Source organism: Gobio gobio (assembly GCF_949357685.1).
Source record: "Gobio gobio genome assembly, chromosome: 10".
Lineage (NCBI taxonomy): Eukaryota > Metazoa > Chordata > Actinopteri > Cypriniformes > Gobionidae > Gobio > Gobio gobio.
In genome coordinates this window covers 1640560-1666440 of record NC_137116.1, presented here as the reverse complement: position 1 = coordinate 1666440, position 25881 = coordinate 1640560, and the positions used below count along the sequence as shown (strand labels likewise).

At 36.0% G+C, this 25881-nt stretch overlaps 1 protein-coding gene across 9 annotated transcripts in view; it reads left to right on the top strand.

Moving 5' to 3' along the window:
• The window catches only part of prdm16 (PR domain containing 16), a 261281-nt gene that overhangs the window by 134214 nt on the left and 101186 nt on the right, over positions 1–25881 (top strand). For all 9 annotated transcript variants that reach the window (XM_079827679.1, XM_079827678.1, XM_079827676.1 and 6 more), the window contains one exon: positions 2765–2815. In XM_079827679.1, the coding sequence (XP_079683805.1) occupies positions 2765–2815 (51 nt within the window). The remainder of the gene's footprint in view (positions 1–2764; positions 2816–25881) is intronic.

Genomic DNA, 25881 nt, shown 5'->3' with positions numbered 1-25881 from the left:
ATGAAACTATTCACTTACCTGAGAGCACCTGGTAGTGTTTTACAATCTAAACAGAGCTGTTGTGCTGTAAACTCTGTTTATGAATCTGTCACACTGTTTCACACATTCTCATCACCCCACCAGCAATTCACAACTCTCGGCTCTATTTTATTACATTTTTTTTTTGTGTTTTTTTTTTTTTTCATGTATTTCCATGAAATTCAACAATTTTCAACACCTTTAAACTCTAAAAAGAAAAACTATCTCACCTTCTTGCCAATGTAGAGCATTGGTCTGGCAGCAAACTGCAGAGTAATTACACACACTTATTTGTCTGTAAGTGTGTGTGTCTGTGTCCGTGTGTGTGTGTGTGTGTGTTTCAGCATGAGCTGATTTATGCATGTGATCGCACTGTATGTGCTTGTGCATATGTGTAAGATTATTGCTTTCACATGCTGCGGTGCAGGAAAATGAAAGACATGAATGAGAAAATAAATAAATAAATGAATAAGAAATATGTAGATATTTGGTTGGGGTTCTTGTTTAAAATGTGTCGTGTGAACATGGCAGCGTAAGGTTGTTTTGGATACGTGCAACTCTGACATAGCTGCAGGATTGAATTATGGATGTAAGTAGTTTAAGTAGACTTGTTTGAGTATTTGTGATGTAATTGCTTCCACTCGGGCGGCTTGGATACATTGACAGCCTAATTTAGAGAACCACAGTTTTTGGGCAGTCTGCAGAGCTGTCAATCAAACCCTGATAAAGGCGGTACAGACTGTAGTGGGTATTCTGTAAAAGAGTCACTTATTCTGTTTGCTTTTCCCCCTCAGTGACTCACTCTCTCACCTTTGCAATCACATTCACCTCATTCACGTGGAGGAATGTCAGATGGAACGTGCAAAACCAAGATGTATGCGATATTATAGGGCTTTTTCTGCCCATTGCTAGCGTTGTGTTTAAGGTCATCATCACTTGAAACAATCAATAATAAAATCATTACCATACATAATCATAGTAATGGGATTGACAACAAACCAAAAAAAAACGATAATAAGAAAAGATAAAACAAAAGATAAACTGATGATACATTTATATATGTGACCCTGGACCACAAAACCATAAGTCATAAGTCGCACGGGTATATTTGTGGCAATAGCCAACAATACATTGTATGGGTCAAAATGATAGATTTTTCTTTTATGCCAAAAATCATTAGGATATTATGTAAAGATCATGTTCTATGAAGCTATTTTGTAAATGTCCTACCATATATGTATCAAAAATTTATTATTAGTAGTAATATGCATTGCTAAGGACTTAATTTGGACAACTTTAAAGGCGAATTTCTCAATATTTAGATTTGTTTGCACCCTCAGATTCCAGATTTTCAAATATTTGGATCTCTGCCAAATATTGTCCTGTCCTAACATAGATGATATATAAATCTCAATTTCAAAAAATGTACTCTTATGACTGGTTTTGTGGTCCATGGTCACACACACACACACACACACACATATATACTTATGTGTTATGTGTTAGCTAAAATCTAAAAACATATATATTGAGAGAATAAAGACAGAAGCTTATGTTTGTATTTTATTTAAAATTTAAATGCTCATATTTGCTAATATACAGTAGGAATGAATTTGGACTCTTGTCAGGCCAGAAAAGAAAAAACGCATTATTCATTATTTTTAATTAATATTTATTATTTACAAGGAATTATTAATCATATAAAATGCAGTTTATTATACCAAAAGTTTATTTTTCTAAAGGAAAAAACTAAATATTTGACTCACCTCACTCTGATTCAGTGTGTGTGTGTGTGTGTGTGTGTGTGTGTGTGTGTGAGTGTGTGTGTGTGTGTGTGTGTGATTGTGTGTGTGGTTAAGCCCATCTTAAATCTTCAACTGTGTGATTCAATCCATGAATCCAGCAGAACCTTTGCACACGCTCACACACCCTTCATTCAGAGGATGAGACAGGAAACGGGTGGGCTGTGGGCACTGCAGATTACTTTAAAACCTGTATACGGCCCAATAATCCCAGAGCACAGCCTCTTCCTGTTCTACTCTGAATGAAGGCCACTGAGATTCATATGAGGTCCCATTATCTCCAAACCTGGAACAAATTCGCTTCTCATATGAGCAGGACACTGGGTGCATTCTCCAAAACCCACTCTATATAAATATTCCTGAAGGCCTCTAATTCCACATCTCCTCCAACTGTCTAGGTTAAAACTTTGCAGCATTCATTTCATCACACTTGGGATGGTTTAACCTGTGCTGCTGTAGTGGCAGCCCAGCGGGGGGTTCAGATTCAAACGACAGACTCATCACTCAGTGGCCATTTAATGCTCACTTCTCGACACGTTTCAAAGCACACATCTAATCTCAGCTAGTCACAGTCTTTAGAATATTCTGGTTCATAGTGAACTAAATCTTTATAAACCGCATTTGTGGCATACTAACAATTACCACTGAAAAAACACAAGTAGGCTACCTCCACCTATAAAAGTAGTATCACATCAACAGAATCATATGGACACTTTTTCATTTTTACTGTAAACCAAAGTATCATTTCTGTTTTAAACCTCCTGAAACACTTGCACGTAGTGTAAAATGAGAAATCATACAGTACATTAGACTTTTGAATTGTCAATGAAGTGCTGATTTCAGGCCATAAAAATGACTGGATGTTGTATTTGTTAGTAGTCATTAGTAATCATTAACTAATGTTTAGTAGCTAATCATTAACTGTTTATCTTTTGTCTTCACAGCAAATGCTGAATGATCATGAAACGTCGTCTCAAGACAGCTGTATTAAAAAGGTAGGATTTGTTTTATGTCAGTCCATCCCTCTTTAAAGATCTAACAGATATGCTGATCTCAACACACACAAATATGAACAACACAAAAGCAAAATGAGAAACAGCAATTTGCTCCTAATGGTATTTTTTTATGCTAACTGAAGGTGAAAATAAATGTAAATGTGACCCGTGCTGGCAAAATGAGTCGCAATGAGCAAATTTTCAACAATGAGTTATTGTTATTTTCAAAAAACCTTCAAAATGATGTATGATTTGTTTGAATCGGACGACAAAAGAAGAGCTACACCTATTTGAAGTCGATAGAGTCAGCTAAATTAATTTAGAGAAAAATCAAGTTAAAGTTTTGGAAGGTTCCCAAACAAAATCACCTAGCAACTATACCTTAAAATCCCACAGAGAATAACACCAGATTTGACACACACTAAGTCAAAACCAAATATCTATAGGCAACATATATATTCAACTTGTTTTCCCATGGTACCACGATTGTTTGATTAACATTAATGAAACAGACAGCCTGTATATATTAAAATCTACTGTACCGCACGGATCTAATATAATGTCACACATCCGATGTTTCTCCCAAACAGTTAACCAGACATTCACATAAGACATAACAGATAATGTCTGTGTGAATACTCGCCAAGACAGATATTTTGAAATACTGTAATTTATGTGTTTATCGGGATTGTGCGCTGTCTGATGTGTCTTTGTGCTCATGCGTCGGATCTGTCAGTCAGTCAGTGCGAGTAAGATCGTTTCATGGACAAAGGACAGGTACTCCTCTCAGAAAACGTACAAACAAAGATACTTTTACATGGTTAATTGCAATTTGGAGCATTGACATCGTTAGACGAAGGCTTAATGAACTCATTTTTTGTGTAAACCTTAAAATCGACCAAAATCAAAAAAATTCACTTGTTTTGCCTGTAGCTCGAAATTATCTCATGGGCATTCCGAGTCCTTTTACCACATATATTCATCACAGAGACAGGGAGTATTTCAATCGTGACAATATTTTAAAATATATTTAAATAGCATTTGTTGATAACAATTTAATGTACATAGGCTTAGTCTTGGCGGACTAGATCTGCTACGCTGCTGCTGCATGAGTGAAGGATACTGCTGCAATGAAAGTAGGGAGAACCCTTAGCAGATCTAGGCAGGCGGTGCTGGGGAAGGTGGAGGGCTAGGACAATTCCCACGGTGTGCTACACTGAGTTAAGCCAGTTTTGGAAGGAAATAAACAGATTATCTGGATAGAACAAACAGATCGATTGGCCAAAGTGATTGGCTTTAAGAGAAAGCTAACAGCAGCTCAGAAGAGTTTCATGACTGAACTATGGATATATTTATTTTCACCTTCAGTTATGAAGTTAAATTAGAAATGAATATGTGTATCTTTCTTTTTTCTTCCTTTCCTGTGGTACATCTTGATTTCAGTATGTTTGATTCAATACACTTTCAACTTATGAGCTGTTTTTTACTATTATTCACACGAACCAATTTGCAGAGTTTGTGAAACAATCAGTTTAACTCAACTTTATTAAACAATGCAATATTTGACACTATGCAACTTAAATATACTGTACAGGGACCTCTGAGAATAATATAGACTGAACATTTTATGAAGCAATTCCAATGTCCAAATGAACTGATTTACTATACCAATGAGACAGTGTGTTGCACATCAAAATCTTTCAGAACTGGGGATGTAATCTTCTTAAGAACATCTTTTATTCGCCAAGTTGAGTCACCAAAAGAAACTTATCTGACATGCTCCAAGCATCCATATTAATATCATGAATTATACATGAGGTAATTTGAATAACTGCATCACTCATCGTCTACCCTAATAGTCTGTTTACGCCTTAATGTGCCAGCAAATAAGAGCCATTATTTGTGTGAGTTCAGATATAGAGAACATGACCAATATTTACATGTGTGGGTGTGTGTGTGTGTGGCCTTCGTAAATCCTACATTTTGGGGGCAAAATGTCCCCATAAAGATGGCAATATCAGAAATCATTGTGGGGACATTTTTGGTCCCTATGAGAAAAACAGCTTACAAATCATACTAAATGATGTTTTTTAGAAAATGTAAAAATTGTGATGATTAGATTTAGGTGTAGTATTGGTTTAAGAGGATATAATATACAGTTTGTACAATATAAAAACCATTACATTATGTGTGTGTGTCTGCATGTGTGTTAGGGCAGAACCAGCCCCGAGGTTATGTAATGAAAACATCGGTGCCAGATAATCTATAACATCATCCATGTATTTTTCTCACATCCCTGTGTCTCTGAGATGCATCTGCTCAGACAAAAAAAAAAAAAAAACACCTTTATTATGAGAGCTGAAAGATTTCTTAAGTCAAATCCCGGCAGATAGACGAAAAGAAAAAGAGCTTCTTTTATTTATCCTTTGCTTTTAACCAGTTATCCCTCCTTCACAACACAAACACTCTCAGAAACAGAGATGCCTATCTGAGTTTATCTGTCTAGTGCCCACACACACACACACAAACACGTTCCTGGGCTTTGATTTGAGCTCTTTTAGATGTAATCCACCACACTTTGTCCTAAAAGTGTGTGTGAGTGTGTATGTCTGTGTGTGACACGTAAGCTTACAGTGAACTGACAATGATAGTACACAGAGACATAGATTAATTATAGAAAATCAATGTGTTGTAATTGTATTTGAAACAGATTGCCTCCGGCATTGTGCCTGCGTGTCTGGCTGGATATTAAAACATTTTGCTTTGTAAATGTAGCTAAAACAGGCGGCTGATGTTTTAATGGGAAAGAGATTAATGGCTCTTTTGACAAGCTCTCTGAGACGGTATCAGTGCTTTTGTGGCCCCTGCTGTGACGGATCTCTCATAGACTTTAAAAAATGGCCAGTGTTATTTTAACTCGCACTGTTTTTATCGAGGAATGATTATTATGGTCTGATAGTACAATCACATATGCATGTGTGTGTGATATACCTTTATGGTATTAACATTAAACCATGTGCATTGCACCACATTTAATTGAAAGGGGAAAGGAGAGTTGCTTTACCCGTTAACATCAGCAGAAGGAGGTCTGTCCGCAGGGGGAATGATGAATCTCTAATGTTAGGTTAACTGAACCAGGAAAATCTGCTCCTGTATAAATATCATCTCAAGCAACCCTGTAAATTTAGGGCATCTGATTATGCCCCAAAATACATTACAGGTCACGAGGGGCTTGTGCAACCCTGAGGCGAGGTGCTTCAAATGTGACGATTGATTGATTATCATGATAATTTGTTTGAAATGATTATCTGGATATAATAATCACCGCCGTTCACCCCCTGCCTCGTGCTGCATTTTCATGCTCTCTTGTTCCCCCATATAATGCACCTCCATCAGAAATGGCCTCTGGTTATGGAGGCGTAGTAACAGGGGCCTCCCGGTCGGGTCCTCAGGGGCTGGGGGCCCCATTGATGAATGATGACCCAAAGGAGCCTGAAATCAGAGAGAATAAACAGCGGGAAGAAGAGAAGAGGAGAGGGACAGGGAAGGCTGGTAACTATCTGTAGCGGAGGGCAATTATACGCCAGGCCAGGCAGCCCCAGGGGCAGTAGATCGGCCTGAAGAATGCAGAGGGGTCCTGACCACCCAATACACTCACTCACACACACACAAACACGTACTCTGAGGCCGGTGGGAAAGGAATTGAAAATCTTTCCTCCTTTTTCATCACATGACGTTGTTTAAGAAAAGTGTGAGGAAAATCTTGACAAGCTAATCATGCATTATTGTACGAGCCCGATCTGAATAACAATCGAGACGATTTCAAAAATTACGTTTCATAACGAGTCTTTCAAAGCACATTCAAAGTTTTACAAGTGTCTCTCTGTCTGCTTGTAAACACAAATCTAAGCGATTGGAGCGCACCCCCTCAAACACTTTTAACAGCGCTTTCTAACTGTCACTTTAGGAGCTCATTTGAAGGAAAGCGATTCCACGGCGGAACATGCCTGTTCAATTAAAACAGAGAGCTTTCTCATACACTCGAGCGCTAGACGGTCTGAAAACACAGGGCAATTGAAGACGTTTAGCCTTTTCTGTCACTACCAGGGGAGGAGGGCTGTGTAGAAATAATATTTGTGGTTTTTAGCATGACTATGAGAAGACTTAATGGTAATATCCCTTCTCAGTCCCGGGCTCGGTTACGTTTTATTAGGCCCTGACTGACAATCTTTTTTTCTGTGTGTGCGCTTGTTGAAGTGGCATATACTGTATCTACTTTGTTCTTTGAAGAGAACAATCAATTAGGGTGTGTATGATTGCTTACACACTCTTTCATCTGCAATAGCTAATACTCAGCCCATACTCATACTCAGCCCATACTCAGCTAATACTTAGCCCATTGAATGGCAATCAAAATGGACCTCTTTTTTGTGGCAAAATGATGTATTTCCAAAAAAAATATATTTTTCTTTATCTGCCATCAGAATGCAACAACTATGAAACAACATTCCAGTTCAGCTGATGTCATTTGATTCTCACTGAATGACAATTTTCACTAAATAATTGCAGAGTTTATATAGTTTGTGACTGCTGTTCTATCATAAGATAAGAAACAAATCTACTGTAACCCTTTGGAATTACGCATGTAATGCGCAATCATCCAGGTAGATGCTGCACATTGGTGGTGGTTGAGGAGATCCCCCCCCCTTCCATATGTAAAAGCGCTTTGAGTACCTAGAAAAGCGCTATATAAATAACAAATTATTATAAAAATGAATAGTTGCTCATCATTTACTCACCCTCATGTTGTTCCAAACTCAAAAGACTTCCATTCATCTTCGAAACACAAATTAAGATATTTTGATCACACTTTAGATTAGGGTCTAATTCTCACTATTAACTATATTAACTACAACTTTCTCTCAGTAAATTCCTAATTACTGTTTATTAATAGTTAATAAGGTTGTTAAGATTAGGTATTGGGAAGGATTAAGAGTAGAAAAATTTAGAAAATGGTAATGCAGAATAACGTGTTAATATGTGACCCTGGACCACAAAACCAGTCGTAGGTAGCACGGGTATATTTGTGGCAATAGCCAACAATACATTGTTTAGGTCAAAATTATAAATTTTTCTTTTATGCCAAAAACCATTAGGAAATTAAGTAAAAATCATGTTCCATGAAGATATTTTGTAAATTTCCTATCGTAAATATATATAAAAAGTATTATTAGTATTCATATGCATTGCTAAGGACTTCATTTGGATAACTTTAAAGGCGATTTTCTCAATATTTAGATTTTTTGCACCCTCAGATTCCAGATTTTCAAATAGTTGCATTTCGGCCAAATATTGTCCTATCCTAACAGACCATACATCAATTCTTTATTCAGCTTTCATATGACATATAAATCTCAAATTTTAAAACAAATTGACCCTTACGACTGGTTTTTTGGTCCTGGGTCACATGTGTGCTTTATAAGTACTAATAAACAGCCAATATTCTATTAATATGCATGCTAATAAGAAACTAGTTAATAGTGAGAATTGGACCCTAAACTAAAGTGTTAACCATATTTTTAATGAAACCTTAGAGATTTGTGTCCCTCCTTTGAAAAAGTCTGTTCCACCAAAACGTTGATGCTTCAGACAAAAAAGTTTGGTAACACTTTACAATAAAGTCCTATTAGTTAATGTTGGCCCTTTAAATAATATTAACATATTTTAATAATGTTTTACTAAATGTTGAAATTAACATTAGAGATTAATAAATGCTTTAGAAGTATTTTTAAGTGTTAGTTCATGTTAAAGGATGTAGTAACTAATGTTAACAAATGAAACCTTATTGTAAAGTATTATCAGACGTTTATAAAGAAGAAATTGTAAAAGAATCCATATAAATCGAGCGGTTTTGCTTGATGCGTGAGAACAAAGCTCATTGGTTCCTTCACATCAAGCAAGCACATTTGAGCTTTTGTTTACCATATTTAATGTGCTCTGTGCGTTGATCAGTGTTTATATGTGAATAAAAGCATAATTTATATTGGTTTCTCATATAAAGCGATTGTGTTTCTTCAGAAGACTTGTTTTAAACCACTCAATTCATACGGATTTATTTGTACAGACTTTCAATGGAGGGACAGAAATCTCTCAGATTTCATTAAACATATCTTAATTTGTATTTGCGAAGATAACTGAATGTCTTGAGGGTTTTAGAATATGATTGTGAGTTTGTGATTACAAAAATTAGATTTAAATCAATGAGATGAACTAAGCCTTTAAAATGCAATTTTAATATGCAGTCTTCCATTATAAGAGCACTATACATTGCACTCAATTTCTGTTTGTTTATCCAAATTTAGGAATGAGTCTAAATAATTTGCTGTGGTAATGGACAGAATGACACTGATGCTATCAAAACGCTTATTCATGTCACAAGTCAAACAAATGGAAGCATACAAACATTGTCTTCTGATTGTCAATTTACGGCTTTTCGGCTTCTCAGAGCGCACATACACATGCACATGAAACCACTGAAGTATGTGAAGGTTTTTTGCGAAGGCGGATACGAGACATTTTTTATCTGGCCTCTTATTCCCAAAGGCATCTCCTGTCATACTATCGCTCCTCTTTGACAAGAACAGAAAACAAATGTCTCTTTCTGCCACATCTGTGGGAATTGTCCTTTCCAGAGCAGAATGCTGTCATTATCCCTGATCTTCCCAGCGTTCACAGGACTAGAGCCTCAGATACAGTGTGAAAAGTAAAATGTGTGTGTGTGAGAGAGCGAGCGAGAGGGGTATGAGGGGCAGAAAGAGAGCGAGAGAGATTGTGAAAGAGAAAGATCAGTGATTGAGGATGGAATGATCCATTGTGGACAGAAGCTGGTCTGTGACGGCACAGCTCCGCTCGGCTGTGCTGGAATTCAAGTGGGAGAAAGTGAAGAGGGATGGAGAGCAAATAGAAGGCTGCTGAATGAGCAGTATATTAACTATTTAAAACGGCATCACTCTATTTTCTCTCTATGATGTCTGAAAGGGAACTGTCTGTGAACAAAGGCAGGATAAAGTGGCTGGCTTTGTCTTTACTCAAAGTCCTCTTCTATTTCTCTGAGTGGGTGTTCATTAATTCAGTTGTGTGAATGAAGTCTGAGCTGCACTCATATAATAACGTGCAACCGGGCTGCGGTTGACATGGAAACCCTTTCTAAAGAAGTTATAGGTTCTGGACGGTTGGGGTGCCCTTGAGGTAATGGTGGTCTGGGACCCTCTCATACTCTTTCCATACTGGGGACGCATTTGTTTTTCGCTGTCTCAGAGCAGGGACAGCCATGTCCCCAGGCCCATTTCTGGCCCGCAACTATGTGTGCAGTGGTCCCAAAACTATTTGGACACTAAACTCCTAAAATGTCACTGCATTATATTACGAAATATCAAACCAAGTGGCATTTATTTTAAAGACACATACAGCACACTTTTCCAGCAAAATACAAACGTATTTTGTTAGGTTTAAAGTAATAAAATGATTTTTTTTTTTTTAAGTATTGTTGCTTTGTGGTTGTCAAAGGTTTTTTCTATAGTTACATAGTTAATTTTTTTCTTATCTCTTGCTTTTAATTGGCTAAGAAATCAAATACACTGCTGAACAATAACCAATAATTTGTATTGTGTAATATTTTCCCTATATTTTTCTAATGACAATTTTATTATTGGTTTATGAACTACTCTTCTTTTTTTCAATTTCTATCATAGAATAAGGCAGAAAATATATTTAATAGTTTATATAATTTAATAAATACTCTGTCAATTAGCACTGCATTTTACACTTTATTCAGTGCTTAATTTGTGAATAATTAAATTGCTGGATCAAAAACAGATATTGAAGGCACTGTGACCGACACTGATCATACAACCTAAGTTTTCCCAGAACATACAATGATGCCACTAAACGGTGATGGCACAACTGTAAGAGCATCGATCACAAGTTTCTGCACGGCCCTAACTACAGCCTGGTGTATTATTCTGTCACGTATATTGCTATGTTTAGACCAACAATCATTCAGTTGATCAGTGATATTCTCTCACTGACGACGTTGTTGACTATTATATCCATTTCTGAATCTGAGTGATATAACTCCTGTTGTGTCTGTCTCTGTTTATCTCGGATTGTTTAAAAACAATGCATGAACGCAAAAATCAAAAATCTGGATACGCCAGAACAGGATCCGGCTCAAATTAAGCACTGACATTATTGTCATGATAACACCCCGAAATGACTTAAGAACACACATAGATCATATATCATTGCAGTCATGTGTTTATTGTCTTCAAGTTCAAAGTAGTAGTACGCGCACATCCAACTTCAGGCAGGTGTGCGATCAAATAAAGCACTTAACTATAGAGTAAACAAAAGTCAGGCAGTGTGCCAACTTTTGTTTACTTTATTGTCTTCACGTTTCATCAAAACATTTCTGCTTTTTATTCAGGCCTTTGCCCATATAAGGGATTTCCTGGAACGTCATAAGTTATTACTTCTATTTTGAATTACTTCTCCTTTCTGCGAGAGAGCGCACTCCGACTTTGAGTATGAACTGCATGAGAGTGTTTAACGCTCCATAATGTTCACATTGCCTCAATTTGGACACAAATTTGAATTGGAATCTTTGAATTTAAATCTAGATTTATTCACATTGGCCCATGAAAACCTCTATGTGAACACACTTTTATGTTTGGTTATACGCCCATGATCATGTGACACTGAAGACTGAAATAATTGCTGCTAAAAATTCTCTGAAGCTTTGCCATCACAGGGATAAATTACGTTTTAAAATAAAAACAACATTTTCAATTTTAATAATATTTTACAATATTGTTGTTTTTGCTGTTTTGTATCAAATAAATACAGCCTTGGTCAGCATAAGATGCTTACAAAAAACATTGAAAAAATCTTGCCGACCTCAAACATATGCAAACATAGCTCACTATATTACTTTCAAAACATAAAACGCAATTTGCAACACATTTAAACTCAGCATGAAACAGAAGTTGTAATATTCTTTTCTTCCATATTGTGATGCATATCTGAGTGAAATGGCTTCTCGAACAAGAAAAATGTAAAATAGGGCTTGATTTTGTCCATTGGGAATTCATTGGATCATTGGAACGTTGTGGTTTGCTGTTGCTGTGATCTCATGTGAGTGACAGATTGTCCCGCCCTCGTGCTAGTAAACACGTCATCAGAGAAGAGATGCTGCAAGAGGGAGGGGAAGTTATTTTGATAACATTTTACAAGGGCACATTAATTAAAAATAATATTAATAATAATAATGACGTGCACAGATAAATCATTCATAAAAAGTACTACAATGTTCCATAAAAAATATGATTTCATGGGAACTTTAACTCTCTGTAATGCCAATATTTAAGTTGACTGAGTAAGTGAATGAGAAAGATTGAAAGGAAAATGATGGCGAGAAGAGCAGGGCAGAGGAATGTCTGAATGTCCAGGCGAGAGACTCTGCAAGCCTGTCTGATACAGAGAGAATACACTTGTATGGAGGCCGTGCCCAACCATCTGCAGGTCATGTGAAAGCAAACCACCTCATTCCTGGACACACCAAATCACCAAATCGTCTAGCAATAGAAATCAATCAAAATAAATCAATTTACCATAGATAGCAGAGGTGAAGGGAATGTTAGGCCTTTTAGGAAAATATTCAGCGTTTCAAATGTTCAAATGCTCAAGTTTCTTCATTTCTCTTTCATTGCTCAGAAGACGGTTCTCAAATTATATGACAGAACCACGTGAAATATTTGTGAATTAACAATTGTACACTCTTAAAAATAAAGATTATTTTTTAGCATTGATGATTCCATGAAGAACCTTTAACATCCACTGAACTTTTCAAAAATTTCTTCATGGTTGAAAAAAAGTTCTTTAAATTATTCAAATGTTCTTCACCCTAAGAAGACTTCAGTGTTCACTGAAATGTTCTTTGGGCAACCAAAATAGTTATGTCATTGCTGTAAAAAACCCTTTTTGGAACGTCGTACAGACTGTCAGTCCAAATCTGATTTTTGTGCATATCCAAAATCAGATCAGAGTGAACGTGTGTGAACATGATTTTCACAAATCCGTTTCGAGCTACATTCAAATGTGGTTTGAAATCCTATTCAAATTGCATTTTCTTGAAATCTGTTTCAGTCTGACCACTGTGATCGGATTTCGCTTGGTTTATGTAACTTTCTCACGCCCCGTAATGTGTAAACGTCAGATGTTTTTATAGGAAACAAGCTGAAAGTCTGCAGAAACAATGTTATGTTGTTGCAAAGTGCGGGACGAGCAAACATGACAATATTATTGAGACATGGTTGTTTTTTAGACCATAGAAGCCAATGCAGATATTCCGAAAAAACAAAAGAACGGCATGGGACCCACAAATCAGATCTGAACAGTTGCGATACACGATGTGGACAGTCAATAATTTTATATCAGATTCCATTTATTATCGGACAAATGAACATATTGACAGTGTCAACATAGCCTTAGTGTAAGTTCCATAGTTTAGTGCTCTCTTGTCTGACACACATATTTCCTCTATTCACCTTTCACTTTATTGATATGTATCTCCATAGTAGCATGTTTTATTCTTGAGTAGTTTTAATGTGATTTGGCTCATTGTTTTTGCATTCCAGTGTATTTCCGCATGAGTAGGAGGAGTTTTAAAGTTTTGATAGCATGGAAAGCTGGTACACAAGTTAGCATGTTTACCGAATCGAGTGTTTCAGGGCATCTGAAAATATTTAACCCCTCAGGCAGCAAATTTGCAGTCCCTATGACAACTTTAGCCAGTTTCTGATGTCACTCTACTTAACTGACCCCATTTTTTAGCATTGTTAGTATTAGCTGATAAATGGTGTTTTTGAATCACTCTTATCTCTTTGAATTCTGTTGTCGCTTGCACGCTGAACACTCCACCGTCTTGCAAAATCCCTTTCAAAAGCAGATCGAGCTGAAGTTCACAAACAGCTCGTTTCTCATCCTATTGTAGTGCCTGTCACCTCAGCCTATGGCTGCAGAAAAGAACCCAAATCCCTCGTTTGTTTTGGAGATCATGTGATAAATGCTACGGCACTAGCGTTCAGGATGGCTGACCTGAGAGTGCACTGCGGAGGCCGGACTGCAGCGCTGATCATGCGCTTTGAGAAACCTTTTGTTTGCCAAAGAATCTCTGAAAGCTTCCTAGTTATATTTGCAAAGAAATAATAATCGTTATGAGGATGTAACAGAGCACTGCTATTATTTGAAAATGAGGGTTATGATGCTATTTATCTTCTTTTAGTCAAAATGACTGCAAAGAGAACTGATTAGAATGATTATGAATCCAGAAAAAAATGTTATGCCATTTGTATTGGATTGTTTTTTTTTAATTATGAGATATTTAGATCTACAGTACAGTGTGATAAGTAGTATGAAAGGTGTTGCCACCCCTCTAGCTTTCATAATTCATAATATTCATAATAGACCCTTTTCACAGACTGTGATGACGCATTTTAACTGTCATCAATATCGTAAATCCTGCAACGTTTTTTGTATTTTCATTTAAAAAAAAATATATGTACATTTATAACACTAATACTTTGTATTTTATTACTTTTGCATCAAATTACAATAAAAAAAGTTACCGCTGCTGTGAGGGTGTTAAGTAATAACGTCTATGGGAGTGATAGTAAAAATTTACATATTTCTCTCTTTTCACTGCCGTTATCAATCTCACTCTATTTTTTCCCTCTTTTTGAAAGTTGTGAAATCCCTACTGTGACGTTTTTCTTTTGCTATGTGAGCAAATGGGCACAAAAAAAAATATTTAATGTATTCTCTCATTCACAACTATAATATTTAACCCAACTATGACGACTTCCACTCTGAGAAACCCGGAAATGTGAAAAGGGTCTATACATCACAGCCTTGAGTTATAAACAGTTATAAAACGCATATTACATAGTAACAATATAAATGACACACATTTGCATTAAAACATTGTTTCATTAAACAAATGTATTAACCCTGTAAAGCCTGATATATGAAAGAATAGTCTTTTTTTAAATGGAACAGTATGTTGAAAAAATATTTTGTTAAGTATCATATTTGATACCTATATAGTGATAATATAAAGCTCACACTTGATTACTTTGATACTCACATTTTACTGTGATTTTTCTAAAAAATTATAAATGATGAAACAAAAAACGCACACATGTATCACAACATAAAGGGTGGCATTTTTAGATAAATACTAAAAGACTTTTAATTGCTAAAAAGTATAAACTATCAATCAGGTAACAGAATTTTTGTGCAACAGTTTTTTCAGCAAATTATTGAGGCCTTAGAAATATACTGATCAAAAGTGATATAGTAGGTTTTATAGGGTTAAGTGTCATCCTTTGTAGTTGGTCTCTATGGGTGCTTGTGAACAGGTGTTGCACATCATAATACATCAACACTGTAAAAAAAACAGACATGCAACTTAAAAAGTTGTTACCTTAAAATGTTAAGATTAGTCAACTTGAGTCAAAGGGACAACTTGGATATTTGAGTTGACTAAACGTAACATTTTAAGGTAGCGCAAACATTTACTTTTTTTAAAGTTGAAACAACATTGTTTTTTACAGTGTGTATTTTAGCATTTTATAATGGAATGTTGTATTGACATACCAGAACGGTAGGCTAATTATCTAGTTTATAATTTTTAACTATTAATTATACCTTTTTTCTTACTGTGTCATATTATTTAGATCTGATATTACAGCTTTAAATGGTTGATGACAGGTAAATTATTGACCGAAATGTGTAATTGTTGTCAGAAGGAGCTGTATGTATTTGTACTGTTTTACATTAGCCGTGTGTATGCAGAGCGGTGTGATGTGTCTGTTTCGTAGGACCGCACACATGAGCAGATAAAGCCCTCTTGAAGCTGAGTGTTGGTCTAGAGGAATCCAGATGTGTGTGGATGTGCGGGTGGAAGCTAACGTGACTCCATCTGTGGCACACATGGGAGAGATTGTGTAGTAGTGGGAACAATTCAGGGTCACTCGCAGCCTGAGCCCTTGATTTTTCACAGGTTCTCTGTTATCAATGAGCCAAGCTACACACACACACACACACACACACACACACAGGCACATACACGATTAAAGCCTGTGTTTCAGAGTGTCACTTAGTTTAAAAATGGTTAATCAATGTTAAATTATAAATCACAAATTAGCAGTGTTTTACTACTACTACTACTACTACTACTACTACTACTACTACTACTACTATACTACTACTACTACTACTACTACTACTACTACTAATAATAATAATAATAATAAGCAAATCAACTCTGAGAGTTCAACATTTTTGATAAATCCAAGAAGCCTACACAGACACAAATTATTTACCTTTAAATGTACAATCTTTGACTTCATTCTATAAGTTAAATTTTTTATTTTATTTTTTTACTTGTAATTGCTTTAGACGATATATCTATGATTATATTTAATAATGCTAGGAAACAATTCATATTTTATGTGTTAATTTTGTAATGGTGTGTTTGTTGTTTTGAATTAGGTGTTCGTTGTTATTGTTTTGTGTTATGTTATTTAATTTTGTTTTAGGACCCCCTTGAAAACGAGATGATGCATCTCAAGGGGTTTATCCTAAAGAATAAATTTTTTTACAATCATTAAATATGATAAATCATAAATCACAAACAATTTCAATCCTCTTTGTAATGCACAATAAAAGCTACAGAGCTTTAATCTTAAACTAAACATTTAAATACAATCTTATTAAGCCATATTAATGGGAGATATAAAGTGACAACTTATATTTATATGCATTTAATAGTCTGCTGTACTGTTATAAAGATCTCATTGATTTACATTACAAGCTATCAGAAGTTTACAGCCAAATTCCAGACAAAGTTCCCTTTATGAATTTTATCATGTCGATAGCAAAGTTTCACTCAAAGGAATGGTGCTTTTCACATAAATTTGCAAAACAATCCAGTTACCGAACAAAAGCGGCCCTTGTTCAGGGTAATAAAGCAACATAAAAACGAAGGACGTGTGGATGGAATTAGTCAATAAGAACATGGGGAGGTTTAAAGTTTGAGTTCCGCTAAGCTTTCACAATTTGCACCCTTTTTTCAGATATGTTAATAAAACTGGGATTCACCCCCCTCCTCAGCGTTTGGGCTTTGAGGGTTTAATCTTTATTATGGAGCATTACCCCACTGCGCACTCTCTGGTCCCGCCTGGCACCACAGAGCCGGTACACACACACGCACATACAGACCTCACCCGCTCAAATGAACTGTTAAATAACTCCACCTAATCCTGAAACAATAGGTGCTTGGAACATCCATTTTCCATCCATCAATCAAGCGCTTAGGCTTTGGAGATTTATCATTAATTATACATGTAGAAAGTGGCGGGCATCTCGGGACAATCTTACTAGAATCCCGCAAAGAAGGTTTGAGCATGAGGGAATTGAGAAGGAAAAGATAATCCGAGTCTACATCACCCTCTATCGCCCAGTCGCCCTCAGATGAACTGATGCTAACGGGTTGTTTGCATAAGAAAGCTGTTTATTTTATTAATGTCTTTGGGTGGGTTTGTGACTTTTCCAGTTTGATAGCATACTTTTTTGTAAGTAAACATCCTGTTAGATAAACATTGTATTTAAGTGCATCTCAAACTAAATAAAGGTATGTTTTAATAAATATTAGCACATAATTAAGCCTTCAGGGTGGATGGTATCAGGATTGACAGTTTTAGCATGCTCAAGGTGCTTCTTAGAAAGAGAAATTACTTGAGAAAGAAATTGATACAAAATCCACTATCAAATGATAATGTGCTACTAATTGACTTTTTAACGATTGTTTCCTAATGATAAACATAACAAACATACTGTAAAGTTATTAAAAATGAGACATTAACTTGTCCTTGAACAGTTCACTTCTATTAAAAAATAATGCTGTCAATATGTATTCAATAAGAATTCAAAAAGTATTTTTAATAATGCATCTAATCTCATCTAATCTCTTTAAAAAAGAGATTAGATGTTACATATGTGCATAGTAAGAACAGTAAATTATGCATAATTACATGCAACTAACCCTAAACCAAACCCTTATCCTAGCCTAGAGATAAAATGCTAACTTTAAAAAAAAAAAACATATGTATATTTGCTTATACAAAAGAGTGAAATTGGGATTTGGCCGGAAAAAAAAGAAAAAAATAGAAAGCATATACTAATAAATTAATAAAAGTAACTGATTTTTTCTTTTCTTTTCTTGATGAGGTTTAGAAACAATTGTAATGTAACAACTGGTATCAGCTATTCATGTGCAAATATTCTTGATGCATATGGGACCCGTTTTGTGGAATGACCCAGATAAAGAAGAGCTCTTTATTTAATGAAATAAAAGCCCAGTTTATTTTGCCTCTAGGATGGAAACATTCATTTATGCAAATGAACAGTTGCACCCTATTTGTTAATTAGGACATAATGACCAGCGTCAGTAACACATTATGGCGTGTGGCGACATAACCTCGTGACTCTCAGGGTGCAAAAGGCCTTCATCATTGCCTTCATCAGCACAAACACAGATCGTTTAGTGTCACAAACAGCAGGCTTCATTAAATAAACCAATGCGGAGGAACAGGACGGTCTGAATATCCGCAAGTCATTAGGATAATTAAAGAGGAAAAGCAATTGAGTAAACAAGGTTGTTAGGCTGTCACCCCTAATTAAGCCATTAAAGCGAGGAGGGGAGAGAGTGTCGTGTTAATTACCGACTGCTCGTCGAGAGGAGGGTTCGACACTGGAATTATCTGATTGAGAAACAATGATTATCCTAAGCAGGGGGCAGGGATGCTCGGGACCCCTCGGTGCTGTCCTGCACAATACGCTGGTCGTGCTCCTTTCAATTCATCCCCAATAATCCCTTCAGTCTGTGAAATAGCCCATTCACATTTTATACAGCTATAATGAAAAGAGAATAAAGACCATGAAGGGTTTTCAGACTCCGTCTGTGACTGCGGTTAAGTCGTGAACCATGGCATCATGTTCTGGTAAATAAGTACATCAATTAAAATGTATATATATTTATTTGATTTCCTCTGGAGGTTTATAGAATCTCTGAACCTCTCTCTCTCTCTCTCTCTCTCTCTCTCTCTCTCTCTCTCTCTCTCTCTCTGTGTGTGTGTGTGTGTGTAAATAAATCAATCAAATAATGCATGTCTGTACTGGACACAGAACACAAGCAGATGGGAAAAATGCAAATACCCCCTTAATGCAGGCATTATCATATAAAATGTGCTATTACATGATGCGATGCAGAACATTAGTCAGGAAATCACAAAGACCCCGGTGCAATAATTCACAATACAGACAAAGCACCACCATTTATTTTGATCGAAACGCTCCTGCAATTCCACCTGTAAAGGCCGTTTTTATAGTACAAAAAAGGAGAAATGTTGTATTTGTAGGCGTATGCATTTTTAGCAAAGCTCTCCATTTTTGTAAAACCTCTCACTAAATGCATTTTCTCCATGTATGACAGGATTTTCCATGATTTGACGCACTCACATCTTAGTAAAAGTGCCTTAATTTAAAAGAAAAATGATTAGTTGGTAAATTTTCATCTTTGATCACAATAATGCTTTCTCGGAGTTATCAGTCCCTCGTAAGCTGCTTTACCACCCATTCTCTTTTGTCATTATGTGTGATTTGATTTAAGATCTTGCCCACAATGGCAATATCGGCTTGACAAACATGACTTCTTAGCAGGTGATTTGCGTCAAGTATTTTCTGAGCCAGCACATAAATGAATTAGCAATAAAATGGACTTAGAGCCCTAATAGCAGGGGTGCCCATTATTGCGGCACTAATCACTAAAGAGATGCCATTCAATTGCCTCGAGAAGGCGCGTTTTTCGGCGGATTTCATAAAGTAACACGTTTGTAATGGAAGGCGCGCTGCTTGAGCCGAAGCGCGGGAAGCTTTTCTGTACATGTGAGTTTTGATTACCGCTGGCAACAGGCTCTTAGCTCGCGCTGGAGGCAGTGGCCGAGCTGAAAGGGTCCCAGCATGCGCACGCTGCCTCTGAAATTACGGCGGCCGAGAAAGTGCTCCTCTGCATTTATAGTGCATTTAATCAGCGGCCGACTTTTTGATAGTCAAACAATAGTTAATTACAGTAGCACCTGCCTGAGAGGTCGGGGTGGATCGTTGTTAATGAGGGCCGTGCGGCGCCTGCATCTTTTCCTGGAATATATAAAACTCCAGGGATGCGCCGCATGGCTTCTTCAGCCCGCCACTTCCACGCGTCGCTCACTGTGAGATGATTGACGGCAGAGACGGGGGAGAGAATGGAGAAATGGACTTTGATTCCATCTCTTGTGTTTGGAGAAATTATATATCTTTGCTCTCAACTTCAGCGAGAGAGAGAGAAAGAGAGTGGGGGTTGAAGGGGAGGACGGCTTGCTTCCAGAAGTTGGTTTAATGTTCATTTTCTCTTTATCTGTGGGCTATTTCCTCAATTTTTAAGGAGGATTGTGTATTTAATATCATGAAATGTAATTCAATTTATTTCAAGGTCAATCTCATTTGCATGAGACCAATTAAGTCCAGTTACAGTCCAATTAAAGTGCTTTCGTATGTTAGCTTCAAACATCTGGTTCAAAACCCTCTTAACGTAAAATAATGAGATCCGTATAATGAATATACACCACCTTTCAAAAGTTTTTTTTTTTTTTTTTAAGAAATTAATACTTTTTTCAACAAGGATAAAATGTATTACATTGAGAGTGAAGACAATTATATAATAAAACATTTCTATTTCAAAAAATATTAAGCATCACAATGATTTCTGAACAATCATGTGACACTGAAGACATGAAGAGTAGTGATGCTGAAAATTCAGCTTATATTTTTTAAAACATTAAAATAGAAAACAGTTATTTTAAATTGTAATAATATTTCACAATATTAATGTTTTATGGTTACAATTTATGTTAAGGTGTACGTGTTACAGTGTAATTGTAAATTTAAGTACTGAGTAATAATTAATAACATACACTTATTATATGGTTAGGGTTTGGTTTAGGGTTAGTTCCATGTAATTTTGTATAATGTAATGTTATTACTACAGTAGATACATAGTTATTACATACATATAACATATGCATATGTTATATGTATGTAATGACTATGTAACTACTCTAGTAACAGTAGTACTGTAGTAACAAAATAACTTTTAATAAGCATTTTTTGCTTTTCGTATTTATTTGTCTTGTTTGCAGTCCAATTATCAAAAAATTCTTACATTTAGAAGCATTTACTAGACAAGCAAAAGTTAATGTCTTGTTTTGGGAAAAAATAACTCAAAATTAAGTGCGTTTTTGCTTAAAATAAGCAGAACAATCTGCCAATGGTGTCAGCAAAATAATCTTGTTTTCTGTTTAAATTAAGATTATTTTGCCGATCCCATTGTCAGATTATTTTGCTTATTTTAAGAAAAACCCATTTAATTTTGAGTTATTTTCCCCCAAAACGAGACAATCATCTTTACTTGTCTATTAAATGTTTCTTGTTTTAATATTTTTTAGATGTTTGGACTAGAAACAAGACAAAAATACTAAGTAAGAAAAGCATTTTTTCTTAGTTTTTTCTACACTCCTGTTAAAATGTTTGGGGTCTGTACATTTATTTAGGTTTTTTATTTTTATTTTACCATAACATTTAATTTTTTTACCACAAAATATATATATATAAAAAAAAAACAGTAGTATAGATGTTTTATCATAAGAAATATTCACTATTATTTCCCCTTTTTCGCGTGTCAGGATCTCTTGAAAATGATCGTAAGCTCCTTCATAGACAGTATAGTTAGTGATAAAAAATGACCCATTCTCCCCTTCCTGCTGCTTAGTCCCCCCCTGGGCTGAAGAAAATGAAGAGAAAATGGCTATTAAAGGCCAATTTGATAGTACGCACATCATGTCATCCATGCTGAAGCAAGATGCGCTTGGTAGAGCACGCTCGGCTGGACACCAGATCAAAGTGTATTAAAGATGACCTCTGTGTCAAACACGCTGATCAGAAAGATGGTTAAACAACTGGCAAACACAAACACACGCACATTAACCCTATTCCCATTCTTAAATTAACTTGCAATGAAATGTTTCGCGCAGGTTGTTTACTCTTGCTCAGAGAACCTGAGAACGTGGCCTGCTGCTACATATACGTCCGTATGTTTGTATTGGAGAGCGATATTAGCCATTCTTTCCTCTGTCAGTGTACTCTGACCTCTCTCATTCATTCATGTTTCATTTGTTTGACCCTGACCCCCCTTTTCCAGGCCCCCATGCAGTGCTGTAATCTATTTTTCTCTTCCCTATTGGTAAGCATATTTGCCATAGCCAATCAGGTTGATTGATCATCAGCAAGGCCGCAGGTTTGGCAATCAGCTGGGCTGTCCCGGCTGCCGCAATTTCCCAACAGACATGCAGAGCTTGACAGCACAATAAACTGGCTATTCATCAAAGTGTCCCGCTCTTGGACATCAGATCTGCCCTGGGGCGGACTCTCGTACCCCATAAACTGCCGTGCGCCGCTCTGAGGGCCAGGGGCGAAGCGTATGAGTGTGCTCACCTCTTATACAACAGGGTGTGTGTGTGTGTGTTTGTTTGGGTAAACACATGTATCATGTATCAGAAAGAAAATCATTGCATTTTTACATACAAAATGTTCCACGTCAAAAAGAAAGTAATATGCACTCTTTAAAACAAAGGGTTTTCACAGTGATGCCATTGAAGGATTTTAGGTTCCCCATTATTTTCTTAGAACATTTTAAGAACCTTTTTCCACAATAAAGAACCTTTTGTCCAATGGATGTTGAAGGTTCTTCATGGAACCGTGGATGCCTTTAGTTTTAGGGCTGTGGGTTCGGAACGACATGAAGTGAACTAAATGTTCATGTGTGTTAAAATGCAAATGCAGGTGTAGCTTTTCTTCTACATGAAGTCCTTCAATGATACCTCCATGCCTCATTCCATCAAATGATTCAGCCCTTAAAGCAATATTGACTGAATGGGACAGAAGATGAATGATGGTTCTAATGTGATATCCACACACAAAGAGGTCATGATAATAAAACATTTATCAGACATCTATTACTTAGCCTACACACACACATGCGCGCATGCGCAAAAAGACACAATACAATGTTCAATACAAACAGGGCTGTAGGGAAGGGCAGCAGTCAGTAAGGAAAGTGCTTCTCAAAGCATTGTTAGAAAATGGCCCATGCGAAGGGGAGAGGAAGGAAAGTCTGTGTGTGTGTGGGCATGTTTTTGTGAAATATCAGGACACAAATGTGTATAATGACATGGGTATGACATAGGTATTACAAAAAGAGGGTGAAATATGAGGACGTTCCCCATGTCCTCACTTTTCAAAATGCTTATAAATCACACAGAACAAGGTTTTTTTCACAGAAAGTGAACTGCACAGTCTCCTGTGATGGGTAGGTTTAGGGGCAGGGGCAGTGTAAGGGGATAGAAAATACGGTTTGTACGGTATAAAAACCATTACGCCTATGGAATGTCTTCACTTTTCACAAAAACAAACATGTGTGTGTGTGTGTGTGTGTGTGTGTGTGTGTGTGTGTGTGTGTGTGTGTGTGTGTGTGTGTGTGTGTGTGTGTGTGTGTGTGTGTGTGTGTGTGTGTGTGTGTGTGTGTGTGTGTGTGTGTGTGTGTGTGTGTGTGAAAAGAAGATATAGAAGGTGAAAGCTCAAAAAATAAGAGGGGTTTTCAGAGCTTTTTGAGAGCGTCCCGAGAGTTAAAGAATGCCACTGCTCACTCGATCGGTTGTGTTTTATTGCACATGGGTCAGTAGTGATGATTAAAGAGATATTCATGGACATTCAGCTCTCCCTTTGGCTCACTCTCTGGCATATCGTGGTTATTTAGAAGCTGTGTCGTCCCGGGTGCTCGGAGAAAACATGAATCTGCCAGACCTTGCACACTTAGAGGCCTGTAGTCAAGACAAACGCGCCTCCATTGACCTGGTCAGCAAACCCAGTCAAATGTAGCCGTTCCTCTTCAGCTGGAGACTAATGAGATCTTACAACACACCAGCCACGAGCTCGAGTCCGCTCTGATCCGCAGCAATGCATCGCAAATCTGAGCAGTTAAGAAAGGTCAGCGTGTTAAGTAATAAAGATTTCTATTAGAGATTTTTAAATATATATATATATATATATATATATATATATATATATATATATATATATATATATATATATATATATATATATATATATATATATATATATATATATATATATATATATATATATATATATATATATATCAAATAAATGCTGTCATTTTGAACCGTCTATTCATTAAATAATCCTTAAAAAAGAATAATAATTTAATATTTTTCTGGAAACTGAGACATAGTTTCCACAAATATATTAAACAGCACAACTGTTTTCAACATTAATAATTATCAGAAATGTTTCTTGAGGGACAAATCAGAATACTAGAATGATTTCTGAAAGATCATGTGACATGAAAACAGTTATAATTTAAATAAATTGTGATATTTTACCATATTTTGGGGGGGAATTCATCTATGATGAGCTTCTTTAAAAAAAAATAATTAACCTCAAACCTTAACTACTATGTTCTAACATTTAAATCAATAATTTGATAACATGCACTTACTGTGCACATACATGTTTTTACATTGTACTTACATTTTAAAAAGTACCTGCATGTAATTATATCTGTAATTAATTTATGTAGTTACATTTAAAATTACACTGTTGACACTTCCCTTACACCTAACCCTACCCTTAAACTTATCCATACCACCACACCTGTCCCTAACTTTACCCATATCCCACCGCAATACCAGCAAAAGTGTATACAATATGAACACAATAAGTACATTGTACTTATTTTTTGATGTAACAACATAGTAGTTGAGGCCACCTAATATAAAGTCAGACCAAATATATGTGTGTTGTACTGTACACCGCAGCTAGATAAACAGGTGTTTTGTTTGAGAATTTCCAATTATGATACATTTAGGGAAAAAACAAAACAAAGTGGCATTCTTTAAAAACACTGGACTGGAAATGAATGCCAGCTAATCTCATCATGCCCGTCTCGGTCTATGCTGTTTACTAGTCAGGATACTTCTGACTCTGAGGACATACTTGGCTGCTATTTCCTCGTTTAGTAGCGAAGGGCACGTTATATGAGCAATCAGGATATAGGGGTTATCCTGGATGACCTGCCTATTGAGTCCCATTCCTCATGTGAGTGCTCTGAAGTGCTCAACAGGGGGTGTCAGAGGGAAGAACATGCCATTAAAACAGTATTGCTTGATAGATGTTTCTCCACTATTATTCTGCACTAATTATTTCAACCACAGTGGTCAGAGAAACTGGCAAACAACATTATTTCGAATGCATTGTTTGTTAGTAATGCATTACATAAAACATAGGGTGCAATTTGACCTATTCAAAATAACCTTTTTATGAAAGTACTTTTATGTATTTATTTTGACAAATACATTGGTAAGTTTCCTATATTGTTTTATAAAAATATTTCTTAGAAAGGTTTAATCAGTACTAATTATCTGCACCAATTATTTGAATCGTGATGGATGGAGAAAATGGGTAACAACATTGTTTCAGTTGCATTTTGTTTTGTTTTGTTTTTAATCACATTTGTTTTTGTTTATTTGTTTTTTTTCTCTTTTGTTTTGTATTATTTTGCTTTTAGTAATGTTATATCATTCATATGGTGTGATTTGACCTATATAATAAAACAAATATTTTGATTGGTACATTTCTCATATTCATAAAAAAAATATTATTTTTATTATTATTTTGTTTGTTTTGTTTCGTAAATAATATGTAATATGTAATGTAATAGAACCATGATAAATTTTATGTCCTGAAAAAATATTTTGTTAGTACATTGGTAAGTTTCT